Below are 24,789 nucleotides of genomic sequence, written 5' to 3'. Positions count from 1 at the left end.
GAGTTGCTCTCTTCATCAAAGACTCCATTGCTCACTCTCCATGCGCTGCCCTCTCTCCACCACACCTCCAGGAGTACCTCTGGCACGGCTTCCCCTCTACTCCCACCTCATGTTTATATGTGTGTTGTACCTTCCACCAAACTATAATGACTCCATTTAAATCTCAGGTCAGGTCAGGTATGGGAGCATGTGCCGGAGCAGCGCGTCGCTGCATCCACTTTCTGCCGGTACTCCAGGGGCCTCCGTCTGGCCATCCCTCAGGCAGATTCCTGGCCCATCCCCATCTTCTTATGATGCTAAGTAACACACCACCTTGTATTAATTCAACAGCCGAGTGGGATTTGAACTCAGGATCTTAGGATCCCAAGCCCACCACTCTAACCATTAAGCCAACACCAGGCATACCATCAGAGCAACCAGACCAATAGTAGGTGTAACCACTCGCCATGATCTCACCATCCTTTCTTAGGGATAGGACATTCCAGGCACCCACCCGAAGGGACCGCCTCAGGTTAACCCAAGGAAACTGCCATCTGGTCTATGAAACCTCAGCACCACCCCCAACACACTCTCCCGCAATCTGACCCAGGAATGTTACCCCGTGGTTTCCCTCCTATCATCAAAGATTGGGGATTCCGAAGGCTTTGCCCCAATCCCGTCATCCGGTGAGCTGCCCTGCGAAGGGAAGCTGTACAGGAGGTACTCCCACGGAGTGGGTTTTCAGGATTTTTTAAAAAAAATGCTTTTCGTATGTTTTGTAGAATGAAGGGTTTTACAGTGGCTGGAGTGCAAATCCTGCCACCAACCTCCTAATAAGTAGTAACCCAACTGCAGGAGGACGTCCACAGACACAGTCAGGCACTAGATATGGATGGCCATTGGCTCACAAGGAGCTCCTCCGCCTTTTGACAGGTTTTGTTCTTCATCCTGCTGGGTGTCCATATCCAAACTTCCTCCTCACCAAGAAACTTGGTGGGGGAGACAATTTAGTCATCGACACCCCGGCCATGGAACAGGTTAGTACAGGTTTACATGGTACCTGTAGCAAGTCACAGATCTAATCTGACCTGACCTAACAAAAATTTAAATCTCGCTCGCTGACAACATGGACCAACTTCTCTCCTCTCATCCCAACTCTCTGTTCCTCATATGTGGTGACTTCAGTTGTCACCATGCCAGTTGGCTGGGTGTGGGTACCTCTCTCACATGCCATGGCACTTCAGCAAAGGACTGCAACTCATTGGGACTGACATAATCTGTCAAATTCTCGACCCAGATCTCAGTCAACATTACTCCATCTTTTCTGGATTTGGTTATGATGAATTTCCATCTAAATATCTGCTGTTCTCTTCTGCTCCAATCGGTTCATCTGACCACATGCTTGTCAAAGGAGACGTCTCTGTCGCTGTTATCAGAGAACCACCTCGGCGCCAACGAGTCCGGCATTCCACTCGGGCCAACTGGCAGGGACTTCCAGCAGCCATCAAACTTCTCGACCGGTCTTCCATCTCTACTTCCTCCGAGATCAACTCGTCCTGGGAATTCTTTCAAATAAATTCTCTGTCTCTCTCTGTCTCTCTCTGTCTCTCTCTGTCTCTCTATGTCTCTCTATGTCTCTCTATGTCTCTCTATGTCTCTCTATGTCTCTCTGTGTCTCTCTGTGTCTCTCTGTGTCTCTCTGTGTCTCTCTGTGTCTCTCTGTCTCTCTCTCTCTCTCTCTCTCTCTCTCTCTGTCTCTCTCTCTCTCTCTCTCTCTCTCTCTCTCTCTCTCTCTCTCTCTGTCTCTCTCTGTCTCTCTCTGTCTCTCTCTGTCTCTCTCTGTCTCTCTCTGTCTCTCTGTCTCTCTGTCTCTATCTCTCTCTCATGCACAGATTTATCCCATCTCGTCTTCAGTTATCCTACCCATCTTATTCATTCGTTAATTCATTCTTTTTTTTTTATTGTCCACTTGAAACATGCACATTTTATCCGCCCCAAGGGATGGGGGTCCTGATGTTTTCTTCTCGTGAATCGTTTCAACGACATCGTTTCTTATAATCAGTGGATGTATCGTTGCGTTTCGCAATGTCGTTGTGACTTTGTCGCTCATGGTGTTCATGTATCGCTTTGTTCAGTTTGTAAATCCATGGCGGTATAGATACCAGCAGTAGCATCTTCTTGTGAAATAATTTAGTTTTTTTTTTCCCTAAGTATGCAACGAGATTTTTCGATTTTAAAAAAAATTGATCTTAGTGGATATCTCTTTTTGATATAAAATAGTAGGTTTATCTGACGTAACAACAAAATATTGTATAATCAATTATGAGGTAAAGGGGGGGGGGGTCGTGCAAGTAGCGTGCTGACGTCGTGTTTCCAGGTGACGTTTCGATACGATCTCGTTTTACGTTCTTTCTTCATCAATTTAATTTGCCGTGTTATTAGTTATCGCTAGAAATGGGGGAGAAGTTCGATAATCTGGAAGAGCAGCTGGAAAAGTTCATTGAGAACATTCGACAGCTCGGTATCATCGTGAGTGACTTCCAACCCAGCGGACAGGTCGTTCTCAACCAGAAGCTGTGAGTTACACACAAATATGTACATTAGTACGTACTCGGATATAATACCGAGACAACAGGAAGTGGTCACTTGGCCCGTCGAGCCTGTGTCACCTTTCACATTCTCAACAACACAGGGACACAACCAACACAACGTCCCTGTATCTGTATCCCGTTTTATTTGTTGTGGGGGGAGCGGAGAGACGTGGGGACACTATTTTCAGTTTAGCTAGGCCTGGAATCGAGCTGTAGCCCTTCACTGACGCCCCCCTTTTTTCTCTCCCTATGGCAGCTGTGTCCTTCCTCAGATGTGGTGATGGAAAAACTGGATGCAATGCTCAAAATGTCCTTTATTATTCAATTCTTCACAAGGCTACATAGTGGGGCAGATAACAGCAATTTTTTGAGAGGAATCGTGCAAATGATGATACAAGTATCAAATTTGGCACATTTGTTCTCCAGGGGATTCTCATCAAATCTGCCTGATTGGACATTTGAAAATCCAAATTTTGGAAAATTTGTAAAAAAAAAATAAAAAAACCCCAAAAAGTCAAGATCACGAATCAATGGATGCTGGCTGAGATTGGTGAATGTTTCAGAAGCATCATCAAAGACGTTCCAAGTCTGCCATGCAGTTTTCTTCCCTTTACCGTGGAAGGCAGACACGACGTCACATCCAGTGAACGCATGGAAGTGTGGGATCCCTCTAGCTTTCTCAGGCCCTGTTGCAGAAACTACCTCATGGACTGGAATCCATCGCGCCTTGGCTCCTTGGCCAAAGGCAATCCACATGTTCTCAAGACCTAGTTCCTGTAAGGATGGCAGTGCAGATATTGCTATGACTAGTACGTCTGTGTCATTAGCTTTAATGATAATGGACTTGCTACCATCCGTCGTTGCATCCCTGGCGTGTACAAATATTCGAGTGTGAGCTTCTTCATGACAACATGGAGACACAGCATCCAGTGACTTCCTTGTGTTGCTAATGGCATCTTTTCCTTTTGTGACAATGACTGTGCTTGTCGTCTGTGCTTCACACATCTTTTCCGCAAGGAGGTGAAACAGCTCAGTCTTGTTGCTGTCATCTCGAAGAAAGCATCTCCAGTTACTTGGGGTCTTACTGGTTCCTGTCACTCTTCTTCTGATACCTTGCCCTTGCCTTGCCACGGACTTCAGACTTGACTTCTTGTACACATCAAACACTACGTCCACCCTCTCGTCCTGGCACCATCGAATTCCACCTTTGGGATGATGTCTTCTTTAGCGTAGTCATCAAATATCTTTGACGTTTGTGGAGGTAGGCATTGATAAGTGCTGAGCCATCAATGATGACTGCACCTCCCCTTGGTTCTCTGTCTGGGATGTTCACTTGCCCTTCAAGAATTTCAGCCAGCTGTGACTTCAAATTGTTTTGAAGTTTTTTTTTTAATTTTTTTAATTTTTCAAATTTTTCAAAATTTGGATTTTCAAATGGCTAATCAGGCAGATTTGATCAGAAATCCCTGCAGAACAGAAATGCCAAATTTGATGCTTGTATCATAATTTGCACGATTTTTATACTTTCTACTACACTAACAGGACTTTACAGAAGGGCTTGTCCTCCAAACGCTGCTTCGTCCTCTGGTCCCACGGCGGTTAACACCTGAGGTGCCCAGTGGTCCTACATTTCCCACATTTTGCAAAATGTGTCCCACATTTTTGAAAAAATCCCACATTTCCCACATTTTTGTCAGACCTTTAAAAATTGTAATGGCTACAGCAGATTTTTTAGCATTGTTAAGCCCAAAAATCTGATCGGGTTTTGCACCCCTGGCCTCTGGAGCATTTTTTAAGGTGTCATTTAATGCACTTTCAATCTTTCTGCTGTGCTAATAAATATAACTAATTGATGGATATCATGGTTATTATAAAATAACACATTTCTCTTCATCATCATGTTCACTGTGTCTGTGATGGTTTTTTAATGCTGAAAGTGTCGGACAACACCGTATTGTGATTGCGTATTTATAAATGGCTATTAAAAGATGTACCATTTGAGGTACTTATTTGGAATACTGGTAATGCTGGTACATGTAATGTTAACATGCACAACAATTTAACTTGCATATAAGGTGTTTTTTTCCCTTTCATGATACATGTATATTGGATTGTTGCTTGGCATATATACATGTATATACAATTCCTTAACCCATTTGCTTTCCTGCTTACAGGTGTAGCTGTAGAATCTGTTTTACAAGCAAGAGAACGTATTATTAATTCATGAAAATGCCACGACATACAACAAAATTTAATGAAAATCGGATGAATAGTGTGGACAAGAATGGGCATGCGCTTAGCCAGTGGGTACAAAAGAAATCAGACCAGGAAGCTCATTGTGCGTTATGCAAGAGAGACATTGATATTAGCAATGGTGGTGTTTATCAACTGCAAAGACATGCTGAAGGAACAAAGCATGTTAGAGTGGCTAAAACTGCAATTGCATCTGGACAGTCAAAGCTGAAAATTGGGTCAGGTGGGGTGTATTTGTCACAAGCATCAACCTCTGGAGCATCCCAAAAATGGACTCTTTCACACCAGGACAAAGTTACAAAAGCAGAAGCGATATGGGTCATGAAAGTTGCACAAGACAATTTATCTTTCAGATCATGTGATAAGATAGCTGAAACATTTTAAGAAATGTTCGCCGACAGTGATGTTGCAAGGGATGTGAAACTTAACTGTAGTAAAGTCTCATATGTAGTCTCACATGGACTTGGTTCTTTCTTTCATGAAGATCTTGTTACAAAGATTAGGAACACTTCTACATTTTATGCCATCTTGTTAGATGAAACTACTAATGACCAGATGAAAAAGCAACTCGATATCCATATTCGTTTTTGGAATGATGGATTGATTGACACACGCTACCTGAAGTCAAAGATGTTGGGTCATGCAACAGCTCAAATTCTGAGGGACACCCTTTCAGACGCATTGGAAGAAGATGGTCTTGATTTAAAAAACATGATTATGCTGGGAATGGATGGACCTAATGTAAACAAAGAATTATGGGAAAAAATGGATGCAGACTGCAAGGCTGCAGGTTCTCATGCCAGAGCTTTCCAAAGCTCTGGTATCAAAATGTCAGAGAATGGTAGAAATTTGTGCAGCTCAGGCCCTCCTTGAATCAGGACATAATAAGCTGTCACAAACCAATTCCAGCTTGGAAAAATTGGAAAAAAAACTGTCTCAGTGCAGAAAAAGAAAATTGTAATGTGGGTGATCAGTGTGATCTGCCTCTCAGGTCAGGGTGATGGTGTTTGTGGTGATGGGAAATAAATGGAAACAGTCCTTATGTATTATATGTTTGAAGGAGTTAATCTGTTAAATCATAAACCATGTAAATAAGTTGCATTGTAATAAAGTTTTCTCATGGGTGCTATGATGACTTTGCTTTGTTCAGCCATTGAACCTGGCATCATGTATGGTATCACATTTATATATTATGTTCTTTTGCATATGAATAGGGCTATTTTCACTTTGTAGCATTAAAGCCCTCACCGAAGTAAGACAGATTTATTTTCACGTTATTTATATTTCAATGCTAGGGAAATGATTTTATGATTTTTTTTCTCCATAATAGTAATACTGTTTGTATTTTATGTTCTAAAGCCCACATCGCACTGATAGTTGTACTCTAGAATGTAACCAGTTTGTTATAACATCTTAAATAAAAAACTAAAGTGTTTTGAAAGTCCAATATTAATATGTGTTATATTTGCATAGTGTACACTCCTGAATTTGTGCATTTTAATTAAGATTACATATACTGTTATATACTGAAACATGTACAATAGTAAAAAGGCTTTCATCAATGCTAACCTAATCATGAGGTATACATGATATTTATGCAACCATAGGCTACACATGTACTAAGTAAGATGATGTAACCATACAGACACTATATATATATATATATATATATATATATATATATATATATATATATATATATATATATATATATATAGATATATAGATATATATATATATATATATATATATATATATATATATAGATATATATTTTTGTATACCTTGTCGAGGCTCGTATGAGAGCTAAAAATTCCTTTCAGCAAATTCCTATGAGAGCTCATGTTGCTTTATGTAGTAGTTATTATGTATATTTTTTTTAATTGAAATAGGTGGATATAGGATGTTTACTGTTTATAATGTTGATACCATACAATCTGAGCACCCTAATTAGTTTGGTAGCTTTAACTCTATTCAAATTTTGAAATCCCACATTTTTTTTGGCAGCCACTGGGCACACTGCACCTCTGTCTCAATGAATTGTCCTTATTTTCCCACCAATGCAGAACGACTCGTCTTTATAAGCGTATCTTCTTTGGAGAGTGTCAAAGATGATCCAGCTCGAAGGTAATCAATCGGTCCATGTACACACAGACTTCTCAACCTGCGATTTTAGTCTGGAGCGAGACTCATTCCCGAGGCCCGGGGATCTGGGAGCCACCTGGGCCCTCATCGGGGTCCAGGGGCGGTACCCCGGTGGGGGGGGGTCCGGAGGATGAGGCTCCCGGCCGCTCCTGAATTTTGAGGAAGGCTTGAAGATGGTGGAATGTCCAGCTATTCACAGTATGGTAGTGATAAACAGACTGTTCCCAGTTGAACAGTGTACATTACAGCGAGGAACACGGTATCATTAACAACAAAAATATTTCAGCATGTGATCTAAGAGAACTCTGAACACCGCGCTGAATCACCATCAAGATTGATCATGGACAGACAATCTCTTACAAACATCCTCAAACTATAACATTTGAAAAACTGCTTACTGAAGAAATACTTTTTTCTCCACCACCGAAGGTGGGTGGAGGTTATGTTTTCATCCTGTCTGTCTGTGAACAGGGTATCTCAAATGGTTGTGGACAAATTCGGACGAAATGTGGACAGGACGAAACTCGCATCAATGAGTGATGTCCGAATGCTGTGTGTTGTTGGCCTTCGTTGCTTTCTTTGCCTTTTCAATGAGACCTTCTGAGGATCTCCACTATAATGGATTCCCTTTGTGAGTCTTCACAACCATCAGAGATGACGGGGTGCTCTCTCGGCTCAAGGAGCTCCTGCTATGGGTGTTGTTCTTGTTGATGAGAGAGAGAATATTCTTTCCTCCTCAGAATTGGAGGGATGGTCATAAGAGCTATAAAGCCATTTCATACAGCAAGTGATATTCATAGCAGTTTGTGCCAGGTTTATTTATGTCCCTTAGGTATCTCCAGCGGACATCAACGGAGTGTGGCTCATTACCTTTGACACGAGCACTTTCCTCGACCGTTTTAAAAATCCCCTTGGTCACTAACATCTGAGAATTCAGAAATTGTTTGTTGAGTCGGTCAAAGTTCATTTCAGGGAAGAGTTCAGGATTCTTCCGGATGAAGTCTTCCATTGAAATGAATCTCTTGTCAAGTCTGTGTTCACAGTCCAGCCAGGTGGCTTCACAAGCTTGTCTTTCATCGGGCACCACTTCAGGAGGTACTCTTATCTGTATTTTGAACAAGAAAGCACCTGACTACCCTAAATAAAGCTGCAAACTGACAGTCAGAGATGTCTCAAACCTGATTGAGCTGACAGACCATTTGTTGTACCTTTTTGTGTTTTTTTTGGTAAACAAAGTCAAGGCTCATAGAAGAACAGTACAGGACGTAACACAACAAAAGCAACAGTAGAAAGAGAGGGGAAAACACCAACAGCAGGGTTGAAAGATAAAATAGAGAGAGACTCGGCCAAATATGGGATGTGGGGAGGATGAATGGGGTGGACAAGATGGATACAGCTGCAAACTTTCAGGAAGGAAAAACTGGAAATTTGTAAGGAGGTGGGCTTGGGGGTGGGGTGGTTAACAAGGGTAGAAAATATCATAGTTTCGGATGGAGGATGATCTGAGATAGTGGTGAACAGTTGTCGAGAAGACTTGGAGGGAAGAATGAGATTGAAGAGAGTGTGAAAGTTGGTTCCACAGGTCGGAAAAAAGAGGAATGAATGTGTTGTGAATCCAACAAGGACTTTGTTATCCTCTGCTTGGTTTCTTGGATCTTTGATATCAACAGAAGACAATCAATCCCCTTGCCCTTGGGCATTCCACAATAACATAATTCTTGACAAACTTTCCAAGAACATTCTTTAGTAGGTTCCTTTACTGTGGCTGCAGGACATAAATCACAGGTTCTTCTCTCTGTCAGAACTGGTTTGCATGTGTGAAGGTTGGCAGCACAAACTGAAAAATCATTGAAGTACACTTCAGTCAGTGGTAATAAAAGATTCCCTGAAGCCTTCTTAATCTTGCCTGTGATGCCTTCTCTGAATTGAAGTTTGATGTCAAACTTGGAAACGGCTTCAGGCTTCGGTCCCACATAGTCTGTAAAAACAGCCGTTGGGTTGAATCATGATGCTTCATAATTGCTCTGTGTTCTTGGTCACAGAACAATCAGTCAGTTCTAAGCTCATTCTTTTGCTTTGTGGATTTGTTCAACTCGTAGTACATATAGATTAAGAGTATAAACACTTCTACATCAAACCCACAACTCTCAGTGAAAGCATCCCTTGCTTTCTGAGCAGCATTAAGAATTATATGACGAGGGTTGACATTGAAACGGAATGGAGGATTTTGCTTCAGGACCCTGGTCTTCAGCAAATTCCTAAGTACAGTAACAATATTCACTGTGTCGTCAACACCAACAGAGGTGTACAACTGCACATGCTCCATGGGTTTGGGCACTGTAGAAGCTCCACAAGCTTTATATCCAGGACATTGTACATTCTTTCAGCAGTTGCACTAGTACAGTGGTTCTTAAAGGTCCCATGACACCCAAAAGTACTGAAATTGCATATATATATGTCCGACAGGAGTTTTTTATCGTGATTTCAGATCTGACAATTTTTTTTTCACAATACTCGTTCTGTAAAATGTAAAATTAAAAAAACAAACCTCTTCGGGAACGCCCCTAAAAATTCTGCCGAAATCTACTGAAAGGGCGTTACCCACATGACGTCATCTCCAGAACGACAAAGGCTGCACGACAAAGGCTGCACGTAAATTACTCGGGTTGGTGGTCTACGTGATTCTATTGGCTTCCTGTGTGTTTCCACATTCGATTGGTCGACTCAAACGCTTCGTTCATTTCTGCTTAAAAAAATCAAACATTTGGTTTTGAATAATGGATGACATGGACTTTGATTTGTCTGGTAGTGACAGTGAGTGTGAGAAAAATGAAGGATTTTAGTCTGAATCAGATGGAGAATTGTCGGATAATGTAGTCACGGGAGGTGAAGTTCAGGCAGCTGGAAATGAAATACGGCCTTACCAGTTCGAGCCCGAAGCAGGACAAGCAGAGGAAAATGGCAATGAAATTCCCGGCATTCATGATGATCGGGAGGACATCGAAGGAAGACTTGGCAATAACAACTGGTTAGACTAAATCCTATTCGTAATTCAATAATGTAAATTCGACTTGCATACTGATCGATATCAGAAATATTTTCGTGAGGTGACGTGACCAGCGCAGCGCAGCGCAGTGGACATGTTGCACCGCGGCGAATAAATCGCAACAAGGCCAGCCCATGTCATCGGCTGTGTCTCTCCACGCATAAAACAAAGCAATCTCGCTGTCCGGATACGATGAAAACTTGTGTGCAGAACACACCTTGCGACACAATTGTCTAGAGTAGTCCGATAAATCTGACGTTCTGTTGCATTTTCATTTATTTTATTCCTACTGTCGTCATGTAGCGCCAGTAGAAAACAATGAAGAAAAGAGAATAATAAAAGAAAGCTACAGCACTTCAGATTTATTGGACTAGTCAGATTTATCGGACTAGTCTAGACTCTAGAGTTGACAAGTAACTTGTATTAGTTATGCACCCAATCTATAAGTCAATGCGTAAGAGTCCCGAGGCTATGAGGCCGTGTAATAGGACAGATAAATTTGTCTTTCATAGTTCTGCCAACATATTTTTCCCTGTTAATTTATTACAGCATTTTGGCTAAATGTTAATGAATAGCAAGCCAATGGAAGCAGTACCTTAACTTTAGAATAAACCCATGTATGTCGAGTGCAGCCATACCTGGCTTGCATGTATGTGGAATCGTACCTATCCCAGCAGGCTGGTTTCAACGAACAATTCAACAAGCAGCCATAGACTGGTACTTACGAAATCGTCAACTTGACCTCTGACCTTGTCTAATAAAAGCTGTCTCTGGAGAAGGTAGTGACACAAACCAGAAGTTTCTACGATGACTCTGTACCAAACCATCAAAAATCGTAACGTCGACCGAAGCAAAAATCTCCATTTCTCCACGCAATTATTTAATATTATTTTATCAAAGTCACAAAACCGTAATATTCGGCCATCCACCAACAATCTTTACATAATCCGACGGCTTAGCAAGTCAGGCATGCGACGATAACCTTTATTGGGATAAAAAAATAATTTTTAAACACCATCTCTATCAAAAACACCGTCAGCACGCACACGCAAAACCTTTACGTGACTCAACGGCGCGTCTGCTCGAGCGTGCTGCACCACGTGACGAGCCGTGACACGGCGAGTGAAATATATTTTATACAATCTTAAAACGTCTCCCAAACATCCGATTTTTACCAGTATTTCGACAACCGAGTGTTAAGCGTCCTAAGCGATCGCAAAAACCGAAGATAAAATTAAAATCGAAGTTAAAACGAACTCGTAACGTCGACCGAAGCAAAAATACTCCATTTCTCCACATGAATTTACGGAATTATGTTTGACCTCACTGTGACCTTGACCAAAATCTAATCAGCGCTAGCCATTACCCTCCTGAATCACGTGGTGTAATTTGACATTGGTAGCTTCTTCCGTTCTCGAGTTATCGTGCCTACACACACACACACACACACACACACACACACACACACACACACACACACACACACACACACACACACACACACACACACACACACACACACACACACACACACACACACACACACACAAACACACGACGGAAGTCATCAATATACTTACGAAATCTTTAGATTTCGTAAGTAACAAGCAGTCATAGACTGGTACTTAACGAAATTGTCAACTTGACCTCTGAGCTTGTCTAATAAAAGCTGTCTCTGGAGAAGGTAGTGACGCAAACCAGAAGTTTCTATGATGATTCTGTACCAAACCATCAAAAATCGAATGTTTGACCTCACTGTGACCTTGACCTTTGACCGATTTTTGACCAAAATATAATCAGCGCAAGCCATCACCCTCCTGAATCACATGGTGTAATTTGACATTGGTAGCTTCTTCCGTTCTCAAGTTATCGTGCCTACACACACACACACCACACACACCACACACACCACGGAAGTCATCAATATACTTATGAAATCTAAAGATTTCATAAGTAATAAGCTGCAAAATGTGGGTGCAGGTTTTTCACATTGTTTGATTTTAAAATTATCTCCTTGCACCTTGAAATGATGCAATATTAATCTTTAGTATTTTACTTGTATGTCCCTGTAAGTCTCTTTTTTAATGGAAAGGTTCAACAGTCACATTTTATATTTTGTGGACATGGTATAGCCCTTTATTGTGCTTACATGTATTGGATTTGTACACGACTACGACAAGGTAGTAAAGCGATAAATAATTGCCTCATGATTGTTGTGCATACACGGCTCAGAAGCAGAATTTCTTTTCCGCGAAACAATCACAGGAATTAATACGATCAGTGAGATAGCAAACACATGTGCACAATGCATTTGTACATACTTTATACGGCGCGCGACATCTAATCAATCCACTCTGTGCGAGTCGCGTTCTGGAGATGACGTGAACGGTCACGTGACCTGCAGTTCGCTGAAGTCAACTTTTTTGAGGGGCTGGGCATAGCAAGTTGTGAAAAGCGCTAGAAATGTTCGAAATATTGGTCTAATTATCCCATTTTTGATTTAAAAAAATTAACATGGGTGATATCTTCACTAGGAAGGTCAAGTTAATATATAAACAACCACAAAGTTTTGAGTGTCATGGGACCTTTTAACTGGGGAGCACACCCTCAAAGGGTGGCATGAGAGGATTTTTTTTGGGGGGGGGGCATGGTTATGTGAAAAATGCTGGTATTAAGGGATACTTCTGCAAAAAAAGTGCACACACTTAAAACTATGTATGTGTATATTGTTGCATATAACTATGTATGTGGATCTGGTTCGAGGCTCGCCACGAGAAGCACTCAGGTCCCTCCTGAATGCCCAGTCCTGAGGCTGCCGGGCACAGATAACTCCGCACATCGGCAGGTTGTTAAGCAACCACTAATGACAATTGGCACTGCCACTCCTGGCAGGGTGACGCTACTTCGCGTGATACCTTACCTGTGGACAGCCTTACCAAGGAGGGGGGGGGGAAGGGGGAGTCATGGTGCCCTCGATGTGTACTTGCATAGAACTTACCGTATCAGGTGCAGCCGAGCGGAGCTGCCAAGTACGCACCGGCTAATAAGAGCCAATTAATGGGGTCGAACTTCCTGGCGAAACTAACATGTGGACTACGCTGGACCAATGAAGGAAAAGACAGAATGAGCTGGGTACATTTATAATGAGGGCAATTTATTTATAAAGCAAGAGTGTGGAAAGGTCCTGTGGCACAATGATAAAATATTTTATTCAGCAATGTGTACACCAGGGGAAAGCAAGGATTGATGAGGTGTGGCAAAGTAAATGCAATTATTTACAAAGAGAAGGCACAGGGCAGAGCGAAACTGATACAAAGAACTTACACATTCTTAACAAATGCGAACATTACAGGTGCCATCAGACACATGCCCGAGGAAATTAGAGAGCAAGAAAGATGAGCGGCAGTTGAGGTGTTTTACGATCTCTTCCAATACATGGCGCGGCTGACGGGCCTACGCTTCCCAGTCGCTTAAGAGGGGGGAGGAGGGAAGAAAATGAGGGGTGTCGATGGTATGTGAATGGGAGGTGCAAATGTAATGCAGAAGCGGAAGAGTGAAGGAGTGCATGTCTGTAATTGCTCTTTTAGTACTTGCGTCTACAGCAGATCAGACAGTAGATGGGAGAGACAGAACGTGTGAGATAATAGCTTAATGTGGCGTGTGAGGAAGTCTGTTAATGCAAATGACGATCGGCTGTGGAACGAAACTGAAGCAGAGTACCGATGACTCGGCGACTGCTCAGCAATGACTTGGCGACTGCTCGGCAATGGCTCGGTGTCCGTTCGGCAATGGCTCGGTGACTGACTGTCTCGGCTCCTCTGCAGCTATTTTATAGAGCCTGGGTGAAGGAGGAGCCAAAATACAGATCAAAATGCCCTGTAGGCGTATCCAAGCACTCCTATTGGCACACATACGCCACCCCAAGAAGTATCACCACCCCACCAAACTTCAAAGCCAAAAACACCTCATTTACTTCCAAACTCGGCCACGCAACGGAGCTCGGGGATTAAAATGGGACGCGGGTTTTTGGGAGCGCTCTCCAGCCATGAATGTGTGCTGGGCCCCAATTGAGGGTCATTATTTATCGGAGCACCAGGGCTAACCATATGACATTGAACAGACCACAGTGCATACTTGCACTTCAAGCTACACACCATTATGTTCCTACACACCATTATGTTCCTACACACCAATATGTAGGCACCCGTAATGTCCTCCGCTCCCCAGTATTCCAAAGGACGGCAGTGAGCATCTGGGGTGCCGACTCTGGTTGCGGTGCCTCATCGCGGTTGTGGTGAGGTGGGTGAAGCGCTGTGGTGTCCGTGGTGAGGACGTTGAAGCATTGGAGGTGGTTGAAGCAATTGTAGTGAGGAGGCTGAAGTGGTTGTAGCGGTTGTGGAGAGGAGGTCGAGCGTAGGTTACTGTGGGGATTTTTAAGAGGTGTGGTGATTTGTACGAAGGCTGTAGCATTGTGTTGAGTACGGTGAGGGTCTGAGGTGAAACGTCCGTTGGTGAATGTCACGCAGTTTGAACAGGGATATGGTGCACGTATGCTAATGAATCCCTCGAGTAACGGCACAGTTTGGTCGATGGCGTGCATGCTTGCATGAAGGAGAGGCCGTGTGTGAAATAAAATAAAATAGATGAAAGAATAGCAAATGGCATTAAAGACCTCACTAAAAGCCGTACACAATGCATGTTGACCCATATACCCACTCGACATAATGTAAGGGCTAACTGAACGAATACTCATGAAATAACCATGTTGGGATCACTATATGTTGGGTGCCATTGCCTTGGAGGAGAGTTGGCTTTGCAGAACCACAACAATATATATATATATATATATATATATATATATATATATTTACACACACACACACACACACACACACATACACATACACACACAACATGGCCAAAAGTATGCGGACACCCTTTCTAATTCATGGATTGGGCTATTTCAGCCACACCCATTGCTGACAGGTGTATAAAATCAAGCACACAGCCATGTAATCTCCATGGACAAACATTTATAGTAGAATGGGCCATACTGAAGAGCTCAGTGACGTTCAACGTGGCACCGTCATCAGATGCCACCTTTCCAACAAGTCAGTTCGTCAGATTTCTGCCCTGCTAAAGCTGCCCCAGGCAACTGTAAGTGCTGTCATTGTGAAGTGGAAACGTCGAGGAGCAACAATAGCTCAGCCATGAAGTGGTAGGCCACACAAGCTCACAGAACGGGACTGCCGAGAGCTGAAGCGCGTAGCGTGGAAAAATCATCTGTCGTCAGTTGCAACACTCACTACTGAGTTCCAAGCTGCCTCTGGAAGCAACGTCAGCACAAGCACTGTTCGTTGAGAGTTTCGTAAAATAGGTTTCCATGGCCGATCAGCAGCACACAAGCCTAAGATCACTACGCCCAATGCCAAGCATCAGCTGGAGTGGTGTAAAGCTCACCGCCATTGTTGGACTCTGGAGCAGTGGAAACGTTCTCTGGAGTGATGAATCACGCTTCAGCATCTGGCAGTCCGACGGACGAATCGGGGCTTGGCGGATGCCAGGAGAACGCTACCTGCCTGAATGCATAGTGCCAACTGTAAAGTTTGGTGGAGGATGAATAATGGTCTGGGGATGTTTTTCATGGTTTGGGCTAGGCCCCTTAGTTCCAGTGAAGAGAAATCTGAACGCTACAGCATATAATGACATTCTGAACGATTCTGTGTTTCCAATTTTGTGGCAACAGTTTGGGGAAGGCCCTTTCCTGTTTCAGCATGACAATGCCCCCATGCACAAATTGAGGTCCATACAGAAATGGTTTGTTGAGATCGGTGTGTAGAACTTGACTGACTTGCACAGAACTCTGACATCAACACCATCGCACACCTTTGGGATGAATTGGAATGTCGACTGCGAGCCAGACCTAATCGCCAAACATAAGTACCCGACCTCACTAATGTTGTTGTCGCTGAATGGAAGCAAATCCCTGCAGCAATGTTCCAATATCTCGTGGAAAGCCTTCCCAGAAGAGTGGAGGATGTCACAGCAGCAAAGGGAGGACCGACTCCATATTTATGCCCATGATTTTGGAATGAGATGTTGGATGAGCAGGTGTCCACATACTTTTGGCCATGTAATGTATATATAAAAATCGACTCCTCCCTTGCTCTTCAAGACGAAGAAGCTGCATAAAGCAACCAAGAAAGCCTACCAAGGTAAGCGCTTTGCTGTTTCAAACCCTTCCCAGTGTTCCTCCACAGCTGTGAAGACATTCACAAATAGTACACACATGACAATCCCAATGCTGCACACACCCTCAACTACTGGACCAATTTCATTGCTTACTGGCACATCATCAGTGACAGCGCCGACAGCAATGCATACCAATGAGGTTTCGAAGCATGTTACTACGTGCAAATGTCAAAAGCAATCAATATATAAATAATATAGAAAGACCCACACACATCTCTCACCTGTGAATGGAGGGACTAACCTATCAGCTCTCACCAGGTGATGTAAATCAAGCAGCTTCTTCAGCTGGAAGAGCATGGGAGGAGTCAATTTATTTATATAATCCTTGCCACCTGGGTTTAATTGATTAGGTGAGAGCTGATTGGTTATTTCCTCCATTCACAGGTGCGAGATGTGGGTGGGTCTCTTTCATATATCTCTTCTTCTTCTTTCGGCTACTCCCGTTAGGGGTCGCCACAGCGGATCATCCGTATGATCCGCATCGTGATTTGGCACATGTTTTACGCCGGATGCCCTTCCTGACGCAACCCTGGTCGCCTCTTACGACACAGGGATATGGTACACGTATTCTAACTGGGGCATACACCGGGCCCAGTACACTGGTACTCACTTGGAGCATCCCGATTGGACCGGGCCTTCATGTGATTTGCCTTTCTGGGCAGGGTTTCGGCCAGACACTGGTAAGGCCCGCCCACGCTGCGCATGTCTGGGTTTGGGAAGGTGGATGCCGACGCGGAACCCACATTTGGTTTGGCTTTTGGTTGGGATTTGGCCTCTTTCATATATATATATATATATATATATATATATATATATATATATATATATATATATATATATATATATATATATATATATATATATATATATATATGTTGTTATGGGCTGGGGGTCTGGCGGAGAACGACCACTAGGTGGGGGAAACAACGTCGATTCCCACGAGACTCCCCGGAATTGTAGGCCGTCGCTCACGGATAATTCCATGACGCGGCAGGTCACTTTACCGACCATGGATGCCAATACCTCAACCGCGTGGTGTAGGGTCCTCCTCTCTAGAATCAAGATACCTAATTAACCACGCAGTTTCGACTACCGGGGAACCACACCCTCGGTACGCCTTGCCCGAACCGGATCACTCTACCAACTACCGACTACCTTTCCTGATCGGATGCAGTCGAGTGGCACTGCCAAGGACGTACCGGCTCGAAGGAACGGATTATCGGGAATAAAGACCCGGCTAAACTCAGATTCGAACCATGCTGGACCAATGGAGGAAAAGACAAAGACGAGCTGGGAACATTTCTACAATTATTATTTATTTACAATAAAGCGGGGAAAAGCATGTGGCACAACAAAAAGGTTCAATCGGTATGTAATGCAGGGGAAAGATGAGAGATGTGTGGGGTGCGACAATTATACAAGCAACTTACAAAAGCGGACACCGTGCAGAATTGACGCAAGATTAATAATATAAGCAAAAACAATCACAACAATGAAGATCTTATACAGGCTTATCTAACGGACAGGCGCCACACACTCAGACAAAATAAACCCAATGGAAGGCAAAGGACTTTTGCGGCCAGGGAGGGAGGGAGTTGAGGTCACAGTTTTTGGTACCTGAGCGTTTCGAGGGGGAGGTATGCTCCGTGGTGCGACACCCGACAAAAGTTTAGCGGTTCGGTCCACCGCCGCGCGTGTAGTAATCGTGTCTGGCGGGATCCAAAGAGGCGAGCGATGAGCCGTAGGCAGGACCAGACAAGAGGCTTGGTCGAGGTCGTGTGGGCGAGGACCAGTACAGTAGGCGGGCCGTCGAGGAGAGACGTAGGCAGGGCCAGGCAGCAGGAACACTATCACAACACTTCTCCTCAACCTCTCCAACTCGAAATTCTCTTCAACCTACCCAGATTATTCACAATTCCAACGACAACAACGACCAACTCGGAGGTCCGTGCTTTATACAGCCTGGAGCTCGGGGAGGAGCCATGGCGAAGCCGACATCATTGTCCGATTCGAGCATCCCGATTGGACCGGGCCTTCACGTGATCTGCCTTTCTGGGCGGAGTTTCGGCCAGACACTGGTAAGGCCCACCCACGCTGCGCGTGTCTGGGTTTGAGAAGGTGGATGCCGACGCGGAACGCACAGCAAATGTCAGGATTTGGCCTCTGAAAATGAGTCTTTGGGATACAGTGGGTAGTCGGTGGTACGCTGTGGCCAGCGTAACGAGGGGGGCAAGCGAGGCAGATTTACCTCGGTAGAAGAGTGGGAAGTGGAATGGATGGGATAAAATAAAAGGGAAAAAATGATTTAATAACCTAACTAAAGCCCATCGCAACGCACCCCCATGTCTTCCCACTACACAAGGAAGGGATCTAACTACACGTATATTAATGGAATAACTGACTCGGGACAACTGTATGTTGTATGCATACAGTTCCGAGAACCATAACAATATATATATATATATATATATATATATATATATATATATATATATATATATATATATATATATATATATATATATATATATATATATATATATATATATACTGAAACGCAAAAGAAACTTACCACTTGTTTGAAATGTAATAAAATTGTCACAGTTCAAAATAAAACAAATCAACAATTGCTAATTGAAACAATGGCATTTTATTGATGACATGTCAAGTTTTTAACCAAGATACACCATCTCATAAGTTTGTTCTACAGTACAGAACAGCACAGGGTGCAATGTCAGTCCCCTTTCAATAGCGTGTGTGGCCACCATTGTTTTGGATACAGGCAGTGCATCGTCGGCGCATACTGCCTACCAGTCTTTGGATGGATTGCTGCTGGATTCTGTCCCACTCAGTCCTCAATGTCTGAAGCCATCTGACTTAGGACCATCTGCCTGTCCTGCCTTGCAGTGGTGACTCTTGGCCTCCCTGATCGAGGTCTGTAATCTGCAGAGTTGTGGAGGGTGTCTCTGTCCACCAGGGCAGATATCATCTGGTGTGAACAGCCAAGGCGACGTGCCACCTCACGGTAGCTCAATCCGCCTTGCAGTATGCCCAAGGCACACTGCCATTGATCCCTTGACAATCGTGGCATGTTGATTGAAATGCCCATTTTGCACTGGCCTTTTTAAAGCCAATATCAAGACATCACGTGCAGCTCATTAAAATCATCCCGTACCCCTTGGCTAATCACTGACAGTCAAAACGGCTGTTCAACAGTTGTGTTATGAAGTTACCATCCGTGACCGTTTTGTCTGACAGTGAGGACACTATTGTCCACAAATAAGTTCACACATTTACTACACGCAGTGTTATTGTTGATATTTGAAGGTTTAAAAGGTGGTAAGTTTCTTTTGCGTTTCAGTATATATATGTATATATATATATATATATATATATATATATATATATATATATATATATATATATATATATATATATATATATATATATATATATATATATATACACATATATACAGCTCTGGAAAAAAATAAGAGACCACTCCCAAAAAAATTTAAATCAGCGTCTCCACATGTATGGCAGCCATTCCATTCCAGTTTCTGTTGAATTCCAACACAGGCACACCTCATTCTACTTCGTGAGGTACTGATTAGGTGATCACCTGAACCGAATCTTATTTAACAAGGAAAAGTATAAAAACCACTGCTGTGGTCATCACTATCCTCTTGCAATAGGACCAACTGAATGGCAAAAACAGTGCGAGTCATACCTCAAAAGTAATTTGAATCAAAAAAATAACTATTGACCATGCCAAAAGAGTTGAAAAGAAAAGTTTTGAGTGCGGAAAAGAAGGGTTCAATTCTGGCTTTACTTGCAGTGGGATACAGTGAGCGTTACGTTGCTTCCATCCTTAAAATTTCAAAGACGGCAGTTTATAAGAACAAGGTCAAGCAGCAGACATTGGGGACAACAAAGCTACAGACTGGCAGATGGCGAAAAGGACTTTCCACTGACCGGGATGACCGCCAACTCATTCGAATGTCACTCAACAACTGTAGATGACATCAAGTGACCTACAAAAAGAATGGCAAACGGCAGCTGGGGTGAAGTGCATGGCGAGGACGGTTTGAAACAGGCTCCGAGGGGCAGGGCTGAAGTCGTGCAAAGCTAGAAATAAGCCCTTCATCAATGAGAAGCAAAGAAGAGCCAGGCTGAGGTTTGCAAAAGACCAAGAGGATTGGACCGTAGAGGACTGGAGTAAGGTCATCTTCTCTGATGAGTCCAATTTTCAGCTCTGCCCAACACCTGGTTGTCTAATGGTTAGACGGAGACCTGGAGAGGCCTACAAACCATAGTGTCTCGCACCCACTGTGAAATTTGGTGGAGGATCGGTGATGATCTGGGGGTGCTTCAGCAAGGCTGGAATCGGGCAGATTTGTCTTTGTGAAGGACTCATGAATCAAGCCACGTAAAAGGTTGGCCTGGAAGAACACTTGCTTCCTTCTCCTCTGACAATGTTCCCCAACTCTGAGGATTGGTTTTTCCAGCAGGACAATGCTCCATGCCACACAGCCAGGTCAGTCAAGGTGTGGATGGAGGACCATCAGATCAAGACCCTGTCATGGCCAGCCCAATCTCCAGACTTGAACCCCATTGAAAACCTCTGGAATGTGATCAAGAGGAAGATGGATGGTCACAAGCCATCAAACAAAGCCGAGCTGCTTGAATTTTTGCGCCAGGAGTGGCATAAATCACCCCACAGCAATGTGAAAGACTGGTGGAGAGCATGCCAAGATGCATGAAAGCTGTGATTGAAAATCAGAGTTATTCCACAAAATATTGATTTCTGAACTCTTCCTAAGTTAAAACATTTGTATTGTGTTGTTTAAAAATGAATATGAACTTGTTTTGTTTGTATTATTTGAGGTCTGAAAACACTGAATCTTTGTTGTTATTTTGACCAGTTGTCATTTTCTGCAAACAAATGCTCGAAATGACAATATTTTTATTCGGAATTTGGGAGAAATGTTGTCAGTAGTTTATAGAATAAAACAAAAATGTTCATTTTACTCAAACACATTCCTATAAATCGTAAAACCAGAAAAACTGATAATTTTGCAGTGGTCTCTTAATTTTTTCCAGAGATATATATATATATATATATATATATATATATATATATATATATATATATATATATATATATATATATATATATATATATATATATATATATATATTGTTGTGGTTACCAAATTCGCAAACCACCATTCAGGTCCCTTAGGTGAGATATCTCGGTAAGTACATGTGTAGTTCGGCCCAAACCCGTTGTCTAGTGGGAATACATGTCATTTATGCGAGCTGCGACTCTTCAGGATAGCCGTTTTTCTTTTGCTATCTTTATTTTGGACCAACCGCCATGATTACCACCACAACCACAACATCAACCACCAACCACAACGCCGCTTCACCACAACCGCCACGACCTTCCCGTCACACTTCGCAACCGTCGCATCGCCACCGTTCTTGCCCCGCTGTGGGTACCGGTGTTGGACTCGTGCAGGGCGCGCGCCGAACAGCGTGTACAAAATCACGGATTTTGTGCTTCAAAAACGGATCAAAAACGACACACGCCCACTTTTTGCCGTCCAATCGGTGAGCGAGGGGCGAATTGGCCCCGCCCCCAGGGCGATCGATATATGCAAATTTATGGATCAAAAAGCCTTCACGCCCACTTTTTCTCGGGCCAATGGGGAGCGAGGTGAAAGGTCAAAGGGAGGGGGTCAAAGGCGAAGCTACGGGGGGATAAAAGGACCGTGTTCGTCAGTCAGAAGAGTCGGAGAGTCGAGAGGCGGAGAGTAGGAGAGTAGGAGAGTCGGAAACAGAGAGTCAAGACTTCGCGGGCGGTGGAGCTGCTCGTCGTGTGCGTTGGAGTCGGAACGGAGGGGACGGAGCTGTGGAAAGGCGGCGACACCAGACGAGGGGGTGCTCGCGTCGTGCAGGGAGCTGCACCCGAGGGAGGCCGACAGCGCGACCTGGCCGAGGTGGAAACGCTCGTCGCGGGATAATAAAGATCCTCTATACCCCGAGCATCAGCAACCCCCTCCTGTTTCCCCCCCCGCGCTGAGATAGTGCGACCAAGGGGGCCCCTTTCCCACCCCCTACCAGACACCGTCCGCGAGGCCCGCGGAGTCGAGGCGCCATCGCCGCTCCGCGTCTCATCACCAGACGGGTAGGCGCGACCCGGTCTCGGCCTCAGGCCCGCCTCATCCTTGAGGGTATTTCTTTTCCTTGGTTTTGGGTATGTGTTGTCGGCGCCGTCTGTGAAGTAGAATTGTATAAGTGTTGCCGTGTGCTCGGTAGTCGGTATTAGCTCTGCATTGTGTTTTCGCTTTTATATTTGCTTTTTGTGTAAATTGCATTGTGTCTTTTCTGTGTGCATTTGGTGGAATTGAATGTGTGCTTCCCGTGTGCCGCGAATAAATGTGCTTTATTATTGAACTGTTCTCCCGCTTCGCTTCGTCTTTTCCTCTATTGAATCCCCATCTTGCTTCACGTAAAGGGTTGGTAGTGGGCTGAATACGCCCGATAATTAATCGAACCGTCGAGGTCGACGATAACACCGCTCGGTTATCCTGATAGTACGGAACGGGTCGCTTAAGTGGCCCGTGTCCGAAGTCGACCTGCGGCGAGGTGCGATCGCCCGGTCTACCCTCCGCGTGGGTACTTAGGTAGGTCGAATTTGGCGAGCAACCCTATCCCATGCGGGGGCTGATTGGCTCGATCGCGGTGAGGCCGAAAGGTCCACCCGTGACTGGTTCCCGGCGTTAGTCCGAGAGGGTCACGACTGGATTGTCCGTCCGGTGGGCGACGTGCCGCGATTCGAGTTACGTGGCCGTTAGCACGCCGGCGGGCGCGAATACCGCAACAATATGCATGTTGCGTTTGTGTGTGTGAATAAGCTCGATCTGTGTGAATCTACCTCCCACATACCGAACGCGTCTTAGGTGCGTCTTTAACTTTTAAGGTGAGCTTATGTTCTTTCACGTGAAGAGCTTGGGCCAACTATTTTAGAAAGTACTTGCTTGTGTTGCATATTAATGTTCCTAGCGTTGTGTTGTGTAACGCAATGCTAGGAACATTAAGGTAGATTACTACGTGTGGGTTCAGAATTAGAACTGTATGTGTAATACGGGTATGTCTGTTCTGTTGCCGCCACCCACCGAAGCTGGAAGGAGGTTGTATTGTTACAAATCTGGCAGCCATGAGCACACAACAACCAGGTCCTATAGATCAGTTATATCGGTAAGTACGTGTTTCTAGTTAGGGTACCATCCCTCGTCTAATGGGAATTAAATGTTTGTGCGCTGCGGAGTTATTTTGATCATCAGGGTTTTCTTTTACATCACTTACAACAACAACTCTCTGCTTTCGGCATTGTCCGCAGGCATAGGCATTCGGCATCTCTTTGCTCGCTGGCGAGCGTGGGCGGAGTCTAACATGGACATGGCGTCCCTCTTTGGCCAATCGGCAAGGAGCGGGCGTCTCACCCGCCCCATCCCCCACTCAAGACCATCGCCATTACGCATGTGGCCGGAGGTGAGGAGGTAGGCGGAGCTACAAACACCTCCGATCGGGACTCCACCCAGAAGGGTGGGAGTTTCCCCGCCTCCTCTGGGCCTGTCCAATGGAAGACGGCCAGGGAATCTCGTGATGGGTCCGACCAATCAGGAGGCGAGTGGCCAGGAAAAGAAGCCCCTCCCTCCTGAAGACGAAGAGTGGTTGTCGGGACGAGCGAAGAGTGTGGTTGTCGGAGCGAGCGAAAAGAGATTGCGTCCCATGTGTCTTGAAGTGCGTCTGCCTGGGTTTGTGGCGGACTGCATCCCGCGCTTCGGAGGTGTCTCCTCTGGCGCACTACAGCGAGTGGTTGACAATTTCATCAAGGGAGATCACCTCGTCTTGCCTCCTCTGGGTTCGGCTGCTCTGGTCCGTGCTTTTGGCGACTGGAGCTCCGAGAAGGTGTGGACGACCATCCGCGCACTCGCGGCCAGGTTGCCGGCCGTCCTGACTCCCAGCCGAACTATTCTCCTCGGCTGGAGAGCCGAATAAAGACCCGGCAGGTCCATTTTTTTTGGGTGTGCGTGTCTGTGTGTGGGCCTGTCTTGTCTAAGTAGAATTGTTAAGTGCTTTTTGTTGTACATTATTCTCATTTCTTATTCAGATCACTCTGCTCTTTGTGTGTTCTCTTCCCCCTATTGTTAATAAATTCCTCTCTTGTTGAATGTCCCAGGTCGTCCTTGTCCTTTCTGTCATTTGTTTGCTGTGCCGCGTTGCGAACGGGAATTAGGAAGGTAGTTGCCGTAGTTGTACATTTGGACCGACGGGCCTCGGTAACCATCCGATCGGGTTACGCACGATTCGAGCACGGAAACGGCTCGTTCCGCTCGAGGCCTACCGAGGATGTGAATTCCCCGGTTGCTTTGCCACGTAGATACTTCGGTATATTGAAGTTGGCAATTAACCCTACTCCATGCGGTCGAATTATTGGCGATTGATGGTCCT

General features: G+C 44.5%; 1 protein-coding gene across 1 annotated transcript in view; it reads left to right on the top strand.

Moving 5' to 3' along the window:
- The first annotated feature begins 2,282 nt into the window (after positions 1-2,282).
- The window catches only part of MED10 (mediator complex subunit 10), a 49,153-nt gene continuing 26,646 nt past the window's right edge, over positions 2,283-24,789 (top strand). The window contains exon 1 of the mRNA XM_085847524.1: positions 2,283-2,555. Within this exon, the coding sequence (XP_085703650.1) occupies positions 2,434-2,555 (122 nt within the window). The 5' untranslated portion in view covers positions 2,283-2,433. The remainder of the gene's footprint in view (positions 2,556-24,789) is intronic.

This window comes from Eptatretus burgeri, chromosome 11 (assembly GCF_056783735.1).
Source record: "Eptatretus burgeri isolate ZD-2024b chromosome 11, Ebu_testis_v1, whole genome shotgun sequence".
Classification (NCBI taxonomy): domain Eukaryota; kingdom Metazoa; phylum Chordata; class Myxini; order Myxiniformes; family Myxinidae; genus Eptatretus; species Eptatretus burgeri.
This window is presented reverse-complemented; position numbering and strand designations above follow the sequence as displayed.